The sequence below is a fragment of the Macaca fascicularis genome, chromosome 14 (genome assembly GCF_037993035.2).
Source record: "Macaca fascicularis isolate 582-1 chromosome 14, T2T-MFA8v1.1".
NCBI classification, from domain to species: domain Eukaryota; kingdom Metazoa; phylum Chordata; class Mammalia; order Primates; family Cercopithecidae; genus Macaca; species Macaca fascicularis.
The window spans coordinates 77,357,626-77,370,333 of NC_088388.1; the positions used below are offsets into that span (position 1 = coordinate 77,357,626).

At 39.0% G+C, this 12,708-nt stretch overlaps 1 protein-coding gene across 12 annotated transcripts in view; it reads right to left on the reverse strand.

Annotated features, from left to right (window-relative positions):
* Window positions 1–12,708, reverse strand: part of NARS2 (asparaginyl-tRNA synthetase 2, mitochondrial) — a 137,114-nt gene that overhangs the window by 19,235 nt on the left and 105,171 nt on the right. For 5 of the 12 annotated variants that reach the window (XM_074014891.1, XM_074014889.1, XM_065529615.1 and 2 more), the window contains exons 10-11: window positions 10,281–10,347; window positions 7,251–7,388 (exon numbers count right to left, since the gene is read on the reverse strand). The exons of 4 other annotated variants lie outside the window; for them this stretch is intronic. In XM_074014891.1, the coding sequence (XP_073870992.1) occupies window positions 7,251–7,388; window positions 10,281–10,347 (205 nt within the window). The remainder of the gene's footprint in view (window positions 1–7,250; window positions 7,389–10,280; window positions 10,348–12,708) is intronic. 3 more of the 12 variants (XM_074014890.1, XM_045370229.2, XM_045370228.2) reach the window with 1 other exon arrangement.

The following is a 12,708-nucleotide window of genomic DNA, read 5'->3' on the forward strand; positions in this document are numbered from 1 at the left end:
CTTCCCCAATCCATCCTGTATGTCAGGTTAATTTTTTCATCTGCCATTATCTTAAAAGACATACAATGCCTCTCTATTGTTTACTGGATAAAGCCCAAGCTATCTTTAACACTCTAGTCTCTCCATAATTGTTTCTATCTTGTCTAGCCATCTTTATCACCCAATAATTCCTTACTCCATTATTTTTATACACAGAATTTTAATTTTTAAAGCAATTTTATAAACATTTGTTCATCTGATTTCCACAACAAACCCAAGATGACACAAGTGTGTAATTCCCTTTTAAAGTAAACTTCAAGTATAACGTATGTGTAAAAAGTACACAAATAACTAGCATACAGTTCTATAAATTTTCACAAACACACCATGAAGCACCATACGGATCAATAAATTGAACAGTAGTAGAACCCCAAAAAAGTCCTCCTAAGGTGTTTTTTAGTTACTATCCCTACCAAAAGTAACCTCTTTCCTGACCTCTATCACCAGAGGGTGGTTCTGTCAATTTTTGAACTCTCTAGAAATAGTATCATACAGTATATACTATTCTGTGTCTGGTTTCTTCTACTCAAAGTACGTTTGTGAGATTCATTATGGTGATACATGCAGCAATAGTTTGTTTATTGGCAATTCTCTTCATTGGTGTATCTGCTGGTTTGAGGCTCCAGCAGTTTTGATGTAGGTCAGTTCATTAACTCCAGCCCAGGAAAATTCATGACACACCTCTTGGTTGAGTACTTATTCTCACTGTTGAATAGTGTCCCATTACATAAATATGCTACAATCTAGTTATTTATTCTACCGTTCTTGGTTTAGTTTCCCCCCATGCTTACAAACAGTGTTGCTGTGAATAGTCCTGTACATATTTTAGGGCATTTATGTACATATTTTGAGAGAAACAGCTGGATCATAGAATATGCATATATTCAGCTTGAGTAGATATTGCCTAATAGTTTCCAAAGTGATTGCACCAAATTATACTTCTACCAGCAGCACAGGAGAGCTGTATTCCTAACATTGTCACCAACAGCTGGAATCACAGGCTTTTTCATCTTATCTATTCTAGCTGGTACATAGTGGTGTCTTTCTGTTATTTTAATTTGCATTTCCCTATCAACAAATGAGATTGACTATGATCCCCTGAGAATACTGAGGACAAGAAAGATCAAGTGGTATATCCAGGAACAAAACCCAAGTTTCTTGGCTATAAGTCCACAGCTCTTCCTGCCAACCCACACAAACTCTTCACTCCCAGAAACATAAAGATTCTAATGAAGCTGCCATACATGCTGTATTTCTGCCTTCCTAAAACACAGCTATATACTTTTCATATATTACTTGATTTAATCCTCACAACTCCATAAAATATTATGGTCTCATTTTTATAGATCAGGAAATTAAGACACAAAGAGATTAGGTGGCATATTTAAGATCACACAGTTTAAAATTCAGAGTTGGGACTTGAACCCAAGAGTGTCTAATTCTATAGCCACTAGACTTTCCTTCATGCCATGTTGCTACCACTCACAAAATTAAAGATGCTTTTTAGCTTCCCAGCAAATTCACAGCAGATCAACTCACTACTCACTACTTGTCGACAGTGTGTCTTAAACTTTGTTGGATTTGATTCATTAATCCATTCATCCATCCACCACATGGATACTAGGTGTCCACATGTCCCAGGCATTACACTAGGAAGACACTGATGAGTGAAAAAGAAGTTGATATGGTTTGGCTCAGTGTCCCCACCCAAATCTCATCTTGAATTGTACTTCCATAATTCCCACTTGTAGGAGGGAGCTGGTGGGAGATAACTGAATCATGGGGACACTTTCCCCCATACTGTTCTCGTGGTAGTGAATCAGTCTAAGGAGATCTGATGGTGGGGTTTTTTTTTTTTTTTTTTTTGAGATGGAGTCTCGCTCTGTTGCCCAGGCTGGACTGCAGTGGTGTGATCTCAGCTCACTGCAACTCTGCCTCCTGGGTTCAAGCAATTCTCTTGTCTCAGCCTCCCGAGTAGCTGGGACTACAGGTGCCTGCCACCACACCCGCCTAATTTTTGTATTTTTAGTAGAGACGGGGTTTCACCTTGTTGGTCAGGCTGGTCTCGAACTCCTGACCTCAGGTAATCCACCAGCCTTGGCCTCCCAAAGTGCTGGGATTATAGGCGTGAGTCACTGTGTTGGCCAATCTGATGGTTTTCTTGCTGTTGTTGTTTTTGAGACAGAGTTTCGCTCTTGTTGCCCAGGCTGGAGCACAATAATGCAATCTCAGCTTACTGCAACCTCTCCCTCCAAGGTTCAAGCGATTCTCCTGCCTCAGCCTCCAGAGTAGCTGGGATTACAGGTGTGCATCACCACGCCCGGCTAATTTTGTATTTTCAGTAGAGACAGGGTTTCTCCATGTTGGTCAGGCTGGTCTTGAACCCCCTACCTCAGATGATCTGCCCGCCTCGGCCTCCCAAAGTGCTGGGATTACAGGTGTGAGCCACCATGCCCAGATGATCGGATTGTTTTACAAAGGGTTTCTGCTTTCACTTCTCTCTCATTATCTCTTGCCGCTGCCATGTAAGATGTGCCTTTCACTTTCTGCCATGATTTTGAGGCCTCCCCAGCCATGTGGAACTGTGAGTCCATTAAACCTCTTTTTCTTTCCAGTCTTGGGTATGTCTTTATCAGCAGCATGAAAATGGACTAATACAGAAGTCCTCACTTTTTTTGACATAGAGGAAAATGTCATTAATTAAATAGTCATGCACACAGATGTAAAATCACAACTGTTAAAGGTTATGATGGATTAAGAGTTAGTATCTCTGGGTGTGAAACTTAACATGGTAAGACTGTAGCATCTAATGGGGTCTCTGACTCAGACTAGAGGGTCAAGAAAGGTTTCTCTGAGGAAATGGTGATTGAGTATAAATATCAGTAAGTAAAATTATTTAGATGAAGAAGACTGTTCTAGATTGAAGGAACAATATATGCAAAGAGTCTGAGGTGACAGAAAGCACTGCATGTCTGAAGACACAGAAGAAGGTTGGTGTTAGGAGAGAACAAAGTGGAGCCCCACGGTACAACAGACCAGAGAAGGAGATGCAGCCACATTCTACTGGGCATTGTAGGTGACATAAAGGATTTTGGCTTTTATCCTAGGAGCAAAGGAGGCCACTGAATGGCTTTAAGAAGAGTGACAACATGATTGGGTTAACTTTTTTTTTTTAAATGGAGATGGAGTCTCATTATGTTGTCCAGGCTGGTCTGGAACTCCTGGGATCAAGTGATCTGTGTACCTCAGGCTCCCAAAGTGCAGGGATTACATGCATGAGCCACTGTGCCCAGCCAGGATTTACATTTCCTAAAAACTCACACTAAAATGGGGAGAACTGATTCAGAAGAGAAAGAATGGATATATGAAGATCAGTTAGGACGCTACTAAAGTAGTCTAGGCAATATCTTAACCTGAAAAGGTAAAAGGGGAAATGAAGAGAAATGAATGGATATGAGAGATATTTAGGAGTGCAAAGCTGACAGAACTTAGTCAATGGAGGAAATGAGAAAGGAAGACTTCTGAGATGACTCAGGTATCTGGCGTGTACAATTAGATGAATACAGAATACTGAAAGAAGATCAAATCTGCTGGGAGAGGAGAAATCATAGGTTCAATTTTGGATGTGTTGCATCTGAGATGCCTTTGAGATATGTAAATGGCAGTCAATGAGGTAGTAGGATATACAGTCAGCCCTCTGTATTCAGAGGTTCTGTATTTGTGGATTCAACCAACAGCAGATTTAAAATATTCAGGAAAAACAAATGAATGGTTGTATCTGTACTTACCATGTACAGGTTTTTTCTTGCCATTATTTCCCTAAACAATACAGTATAACAACTATTTACATAGCATTTACATTGTATTAGGTATTATAAGTAACCTATAAATTATTTAAAGCATATAGGAGGATGTGCATAGGTTATATGCATACCATATCATTTTACATAAGGGACTCAGTATCCTTGAATTTTGGTATCTGAGAGGGGGCCAGTGGGTAGGGTATCCTGGAACCAATCCCTGAGGATACTGAGGGAAGAATGTAGATGACTCTACAGCTCAGAGAATAAGTCTGGATTAGAGATAAAAACTTCTGATAGAATAAACAGTAAGCAATAGATACAGATGAAATAACATGAGGAAAAAAAAGACCACCAAGGACTGGGCCTTGAGGAATTCCAACATCTAATGAATAGAAAGAAATGGATAAATCTGTACAGGAGACTAAGAAAGAATAAATGCTGAGAAAGGAGAAAAACAGGGATAATGTGATGTCACAGAAGTCAAGGGAGGAGAGGGTTATAAGAATAACAAAGTCATTAATAATGCTGATTAGCACTGACAGGTCAAGTAAAATAAAGACTTAAAAGTCTGCTGGATTTAATAATATGAAGATCATTACTGATCCTAATAAGAGCTACTTCAGTGGTGTGATGGGGTAGAAACCACAATGAAGTAGGAGTATAGAATGAGTGGGAGATGCTGCGGTGGTAAAAAAATTCAATACCCATCCTAAAGTTGTTAAGTTTTGTTTAAGAAGCAAAACCTCTGCGCCTGTAATCCAAGCACTTTGGGAGGCCAAAGCGGATGGACTGCCTGAGCGCAACACTGTGAAATCCCGTCTCTACTAAAAAAAAAAAAAATTAGCCAGGGGTGGTGGCATGCATCTGCAGGCCCAGCTACTTGGGGGGCTGAGGCAGGAGAACTGCTTGAACCCGGGAGACAGAGGTTGCAATGAGCCGAGATCATGCCACTGCTCTCCAGCCTGGGCGACAGAGTGAGACTCTGTCTTTAAAAAAAAAAAAAGAAAAGAAAAGAAAAAAGAAAAGAAAGCAAGCAAAACTTATTAAGAGAACACAGAACACAGACACAATGCTACAGTTTTGCTAATTCTCTAAATGCAACAAAAATTCAAAAAAAGGAAGGCTCAAAGTAGCTGGGTAACCCAGGAAAGTCTTTATAGAGAAGGAAAGTCTTAAGCAGAGTACTTAAGTGCAAAATTGAGTGACTGAAAGATGCTCAATCGAGGGAAATTAAATGAGAAAAATACATGGTGTGTGTGTTGGAGGTGGAGCTGGAATTGGGATAGGCTGGAGTGATGAAAAAAAGCCAAGAGATATAGTTGTCTGTTTTGTAATAAAGGCTCAATACTGAATTATTTAGGACTAGATAATCTAGGTCCTAATGTCTCCTTTTTGCTGCCAACCTGGGGGCCAATTACACTAGAGGGCTGGTAGAAAAAAGAGAATATAAGAATCATAAATCAATTGTGTTGCTCACTAGTTTTAGATGATTCTGTGTGAAAGGTGAGGATGAGTAAAGTGGCTAAAAGGTAATTTTATATTATTTGTGATTTTTAGGCAGTTGGAAGAAGTGGAAAAGAACACAGACTTTATAAAACCAAATCTGCAGTCTAGGAAAAAAATACGTATTTTAAAAATACAGACTTTAGAGCTAGAGGGAATCAGGTGTGAATACTAACTACTTACTACCTATGTAGCTTTGAAAATGCAATTAATCTCTGCATTCCAGTTTTTCACTTATAAAATGGGGAAACAAGCTTCTTAGCAAAGTTGTTTCTGGATTTAGAGATGAGATGGTAGTGCTTGATTCCTAAGCATCTAGTAAACAGTGGCCAATACAGTTGTATTAATACTATATGAGAAAACAGGAAATACAGTCAAACAGATAACCTTGTATACCTAAGAGAGGGACACTTCTCTTAGGTTTACTGGTGGGCCTTAATCTACATTTTTTGTAAGTATTTATCCACAAGTTAGTGAAAAGCATCAGACAGTAAAGTGTAGTTTTTGGGCCTATTTTGAAATCAATATAATCTGTCTCATAGACTTTTAAAACTAATAATATTATATATGTAACTATTCATTAAGTATTTAGAAAGTTAAAATATATTCTTACTTTATATTATTGCCAACTTTAAACTTTAATTATTTGTTTTTCAGATGGGGGCTCCCTCTGTCGCCCAAGCTAGAGCACAGTAACACCATTATGGCTCACTGAAGCCTCGAGTAATTCTCTCACCTCATCCTCTTGAGTAGATAGGACTACAGGTGAACGCCACTACTCCTGGCTAATTTATTTTTTGTTGAGATAGGGTATTCCTATGTTGACCAAGCTGGTCTTGAATCCCTGGTCTCAGCAATTTTCCCACCTTGGACTACCAAAGTGCTGGGATTACAAACATGAGCCACCACACCAGGTCATGTTATAGCTAATTTTGTAAAAACCAAAAGAATAAAAAAGGCAGGCCAGGTGCAGTGGCTCATGCCTGTAATCCAAGAACTTTGGGAGGCTGAGGCGGGCAGATTACCTGAGGTCAGGAGTTTGAGACCAGCCTGGCCAACACAGTGAAACCCTGTCTCTACTAAAAAGACAAAAATTTGCTGGGTGTGGCGGCACACGACTATAATCCCAGCTACTCAGGAGGCTGAGGCAGGAGAATCACTTGAACCTGGGAGGCGGAGGTTGCAGTGACCCAAGATCGCACCATTGTACTCCAGCCTGGGTGACAAGAGCGAAATTCTATTTCAAAAAAAAAAAAAAAGAAAGACAACTATAGTTAAGGGCAAAAAAAGAACACAGGACAAGAAACGGTAAAGACAGGCAAGAAACAGGATAGACAAGACAGGCAGACAGAGAAGAGACAGTCAGACAAGAGCTAAGACAGGGAAAATCTGCCCAGACTGCCTGGATACCTTCATAGCCCTCCCCTTGCTATTTCTATTTGAGAGTCCAAACCAAAGCAGTCTAAGCCTCCTGCTCTGCCAAACCAGCTTTTCCTTTACCTGACTGTGCCACTGCTGTCATCTCTTGCCCAGCATGCCTTCCCTCCTAGGAGTCTCCTAACCAGTACTTAACCACAGACTAACTAGACTTAGTATAGCCATACAGTGTTCTAGGCCACTTCCTCTCAGTCATTAAAAAACAAAACAAAACGAAACAAAACGAAACGAAACAAAGAACTTGCACCTGCTAAACTAAGAAGAAGACCTTGTGACAGAAATGAGGAAGTATGTTTATAGAACACTGGGATCTTTTTTGGAATAATTTTTAAGAGACGCCTTTGAAAAACTTTATCATTTTAAGAGATAAAAAGAGTGATAGATGACATTTAAGAAAAGATCTCAAAGGCTAAATGAAAAACCCACCCCAAGAGGACTAACCCCAATTTATTTAGTATCTCTTCTTACTGTGTGCTGAGGGCCATCTTCATTATCCCTCATGTAGAAAGGCTTGATTGCTAATGGATAATTAATAATGAAGACAGGTATGTTGCCACAGTGCTTCACCAGGTACTTTTCATGTTCAGTTTGTAGATTAACACCCCACTGTAATGAGAAGAAAGAAATGACCAAAAGAGAAGACAGAGGTGAAATATACAATTAAGCACGTGAAAATAACCTGCATCAATTCCAAGGGCTTCATCTTCCTAAGGCTCCATGTGTGGAGCAAGCTGCTAAGGTTACACAGCTGACTAAACCAGAGAGACCTATTTGTTAACAAGAACACCTACAGGCCTGGAAAGATGAAAGCTGAGGCCAGTAGATAAACACTGCTTTCTGTGTCCCCATCGGTCCCCTACCCTCACCTCCCAGGAGCAGATAATACAGCACCTGCAGGAAAACAAAGTCTGCTTTACAATGGGATAAAAAATTCTGACTTCAGAATCAGTTTTTAATAGTGCCTTACGCTTCTTCCACAGTAACTGTTCCTAAGTCTTGGGAAATTAAATGACAGAAGATAATAATCCTAATATTGAGCCTATCTTTGGCTAAATGACTTCCCTTGGTGACTTTTTTTTTTTGAGACAGAGTCTGGCTGTGTCGCCCAGGCTGGAGTACAGTGGCGCAATCTCGGCTCACTGCAACCTCCGCCTCCCGGATTCACGTGATTCTCCTGCTTCAGCCTCCCACGTAGCCGGGACTTCAGGCGCCCGCCACCATGCCTGGCTATTTTTTTTTTTTTTGTATTTTTAGTAGAGATGGGGTTTCACTATGTTGGCCAGGCTGGTCTTGAACTGCTGACCTTGTGATTTGCCCACCTTGGCCTCCCAAAGTGCTGGGATTACAGGTGTGAGCCACAGTGCCCGGCTGGTGACTTCTTTTTAAATAAAAAGAATCAACTCATGTGTGAGATGCTCTTTGATGAATATTTATTAACTCTGTTCAATATATTTATTAAGCAAATACTAATGTGCCTATTAAATTCCAGGTACCATATGATATACTGGATAAAGTGGTAAGAAAAATAGTTATAATCCCTGACTTCATGAAGCTTCCAGCATAGGAGACAAAGAAATGAAAACTTACACAAGAACTGATTATAAATATAACAAGCACAGGTTACTTTTGTAATATATAAAGACCTAACTTAATTGGGATTGAACTGGTACAAGGAATAGTTTAAACACAAAGGTTAACATTATCTTATTACTACCACTTGTTTGGCAATATCTTCGTTACAGGAAAAAAATAACTCAAATAGGAACAAAGAGTTTTGCCTCCAACACTTATACACATGCCCACTGACAGATCATGTGGTCTTCTGGACCTGTATCATTGCCAATAAAATAAAAAAGCTTTAGCTGGGGACGGTGGCTCATGCCTTTAATCCCAGCACTTTGGGAAGCTGAGGAGTGCTTGACACAGACGCTTGAGACTAGCCTAGGCAACATAACCCTGTCTCTACAAAAAATAAAAAAATCAGCCAGGCCTGGTGGCACGCACCTGTAGTCCCATATACTTGGGAGACTGAGTTGGGAGGACTGATGTGAGCCTGGGAAGTGGAATCTGCAGTGAGCCATGTTTGTACCACTGCACTCCAGCCTCAGCAACAGAGAGATCCGGTCTTTCAATAAATAAATAAATAAATAAATAAATAAATAAATAAATAATAAAGGAGTTCCTTCACAGAAAGACAGAGTTGTACAGTGGTTGTCAGGGGTCTGGGAATGTGGCAAATGAGGGGATACTGATCAAAGTGTACACACTTTCAGTTATAAGACGAACAAGTTCTGGGGATCTAATGTACAGTGTGGGTAGTGACAGATGTGTTAACTAATTTGACTGTAATAATTTATTACACAATGTATACGTGTATCAAATCATCATGCTGTATACCCTGAATATATATAATCTTCTTTTGTTGTTGTTCTTGGAGACAAGGTCTTTCTCTGTCACCTAGGCTGGAGGGCTGCAGTCGATCATGGCTCACTGCAATCTTAAACTCCTAGGCTCAAGCAATCTGCCTACCTCAGCCTCTTAAAGTGTTGGGATTACAGGTGTGAACTATCACACCCGGCCTATACAATCTTTATCAAGTAATTTTTGGGAAAAAAAAAAAAGAATTCTTGGCTGGGTACTGAGGCATGCTCCTATAGTCCCAGTTACTTGGGAGGCTGAAATGGGGGATCCCTTGGGCCCAGGAGTTCAAGATGAGCTCGGGCAACATAATGAGACCTTCATCTCTTAAATATAAAGTTCTTTAAAAGCAAAACAAAACAAAAACACCCCAGTGTTTTCCAGAGTGGCTCACAAACTAAAAGGCTCTATAAAGTTCAACTGAAAAACACACCTGTTTCTGCAAGCACTAAATCTGGAAAAAGAAAAAAAAAAAAACAAAACACCTGTTTAGTTATGTTGCCTAAATTTATTTGATAATATAACTTCCTTCATTGGTCATCTTTTAATGTCATTCAGAATATACTTTGGAAAACACAGAATTAGTTGACTTCTACAGTAATTTTTTTTTTTTAATTCACTTTTTTTTTTTTTTTTTTTGGGTAGAGACAGGGTCTCACTATATTGCCCAGGCTGGTCTTGAACTTTGGGGCTCAAGCAATCTGCCTGCCTTGGCCTCCCAAAGTGCTAGAATTATAGACATGAGCCCCAACAACTGGCATCTAAAGTAATAGTCTATGATTATCTTTCTTTTTTAGAATTTTCATCTTCCTAAACATGGGATTCTCCTTTATAACCCCTTAGTCACTGCTATTCCAAATGATACAATTTATTTTTATTCTAAATTAATTCTGTTTTAAGTATCTAAACAAGATTGAGCAAATATCAAATAAAATCTGTAAGTCTGTGTACAAATGAGCAAATACCATATTTTGCTAATAACAGAAATAAGATGATTTTGAAGGATTCTTAATAAAGTAAGCCAAAGACAAGAAGGAAGCATTTTCACACACACATATATATACACACACAAAATACTACCTCTGGGGTGAAGGTGAAGTTCTGGGATGCTTGCTTTAAGATCTCCACTGCTTCAGTATAAGAAATGCTGGAGGAAAACAGGATACAAGCAGAGAAAAGTCAATACAATTGGGCTGCTGTTAACTAGTTCATTTTAAAACCAGAAAAAGCCTACTCCTATATCACACTGTGAGGTCATGAGGGAATACTGAATAATCAGGAATTAAGGCTGATCTAATCCTATAAAAGTCTGATCTGCCTGAAGAGAAGTAACCATTCAATAACCATTCAATAACCTCACTCCTCATCTACTTGCAATATACACAGCGAAGCTAGTCACTTAAGCAAGGAAAGATTATTCTCTGAATCCAAGATATGCCAATGCCCTAATAAAACGTATGAAATACTGAGACTGCAACAGCAAAAGACTTTCTCCTAAAATTCACGATTAATTCATTTATTTATCCAACAGACATATACTTGGCACCTACTAGGCACTACACATAATTCTAGACACTGCAGATAAAAATAAAGCTCAGGGCCGGGTGCGGTGGCTCACGCCTGTAATCCCAGCACTTTGGGAGGCCGAGGCAGGTGGATCACAAAGTCAGGAGATCGAGACCATCCTGGCTAACACGGAGAAACCCTGTCTCTACTAAAAATGCAAAAAAAAAATTAGCCGGGCGTGGTGGCAGGCACCTGTAGTCCCAGCTACTAGGGAGGCTGAGGCAGGAGAATGGTGTGAATCCAGGAGGCGGAGCTTGCAGTGAGCCGAGATTGCACCACTGCACTCCAGCCTGGGCAACAGAGCGAGACTCCGTTTCAAAAAAAAAAAAAGCTCAGCCTTCATGGAGCCAACGTTCGTGCGTGTGTGCGTGTGCGTGTGTGTGTCTGTGAGAGAAAGAAAGAGCGAGAGATGCAGGTGAGGAAAGAGTAGACAGAGCAAACATCAGGTAGCTATTAGCATAATATCTTATAGTATATTAGTATAGTATAGTATAATATAATAGTGTATTACTAAGATAATCGTAGTATATTAGTATAAATGGGTAGCCATTAGTGCTATGAAGAAAAATAAAGTGGAGTAAGAAGACAGAGGGGGTTTGGGGTGCCATTTCAGATATGATGGTCAAGAAAGGCCTAAGTTTCTGACATCTGAACAGAAGTGTGCATCGAGTAAGGAAATGAACGACAGAAGTCTCTTGGGAGGAGTATTCCAGGCAAAAGGAACAACAAGTACAAGGATCTGAAGTGAGAAACAGTTTGGCTTGTTCATGGAACAAAAACGGCAGTCAGTGTGACTAGAGCATGCTGAACAAGAGGAATCATGCACAGGAAATTACATAGGAAAGGCAGTCAGAAGTCAGATCACATGGATTCTTTCAGGTCATACTAAGGGCCTGGTAATGTATTCTAAGCATTATAAGACTATTTAGGAAGATACTGATTCTCTCAACGAGACACCCTCATGCCTAAAGTAAGTCAAAGCAAGTGTTTCTTTTAATTTAACTATGTAAATAGGTAACTTATCTACATAGTTAAAAAAAAAATCAAGATGTATAAAAGAATATACATTTCCCTTCCATTGCGGTTCCAGAGACACCTAGTTCCTTTCCTTTCACACAATCACTGCTACCGGTATTGTGAATATCCCTCTAGAGGATTTTATTTATATAGATATGTAAATAATACACAATCTTCCTTTTTTATAGATGTCATACATATCATACACACTCTTTCACACTTAATTGTACAGAGTAATATACCTTGTAGATCTTTCTGTGTGTATATAAAGAAATTCTTCACTTTTTGCATTATATAATATTCCATTTTGTGGATGTATCATAATTAGTTTAACCAGTGACCTGACATTTCACATTCTAATCTTTTGCTATTATAAAACATGCCTATATATACCCATTTAATATTATTACAAATAGTTATTCTACACTAATTTGTCACATGGCAAAAGTGGAATTGTTAGATGAAAATTTGCAATTTTTATATTTTCTGAAAGGTTTTGCCAAAGATATTGCCCCTTTTATATCAATGTATACCCACCAGTAACATGAAAGTGTCTGTTTGCTTGTAAACTATAGGTAAAATACTGCATCAGTATGGCTTTTTTTTTTTTTACAAAAAATCTACAAACTTTCTGAAAGACTTTTGAGCTCAAAAAAATAATTTATCCAGCACAAACTTTTTCTCTGAAGTAAAAATGAAGTTCATATACATAACAACTAACCAGAAAGAGTTGTACTGTGTCATACAGTACAATAAAGCCCCTAAAGCTATGTTTTGAAAGATAGGTTTTTCCTAAGATGGAAAATCTATTCAAATTAAAATCTAGTATTAATAATAGGTAATTTTTAAGGTAGTAATGGTGGCGCTAGTTGTGTTGGTAGTAGCAGTAACAAGGATTTTAAAATTAGCATTTTACAGAAGGGAA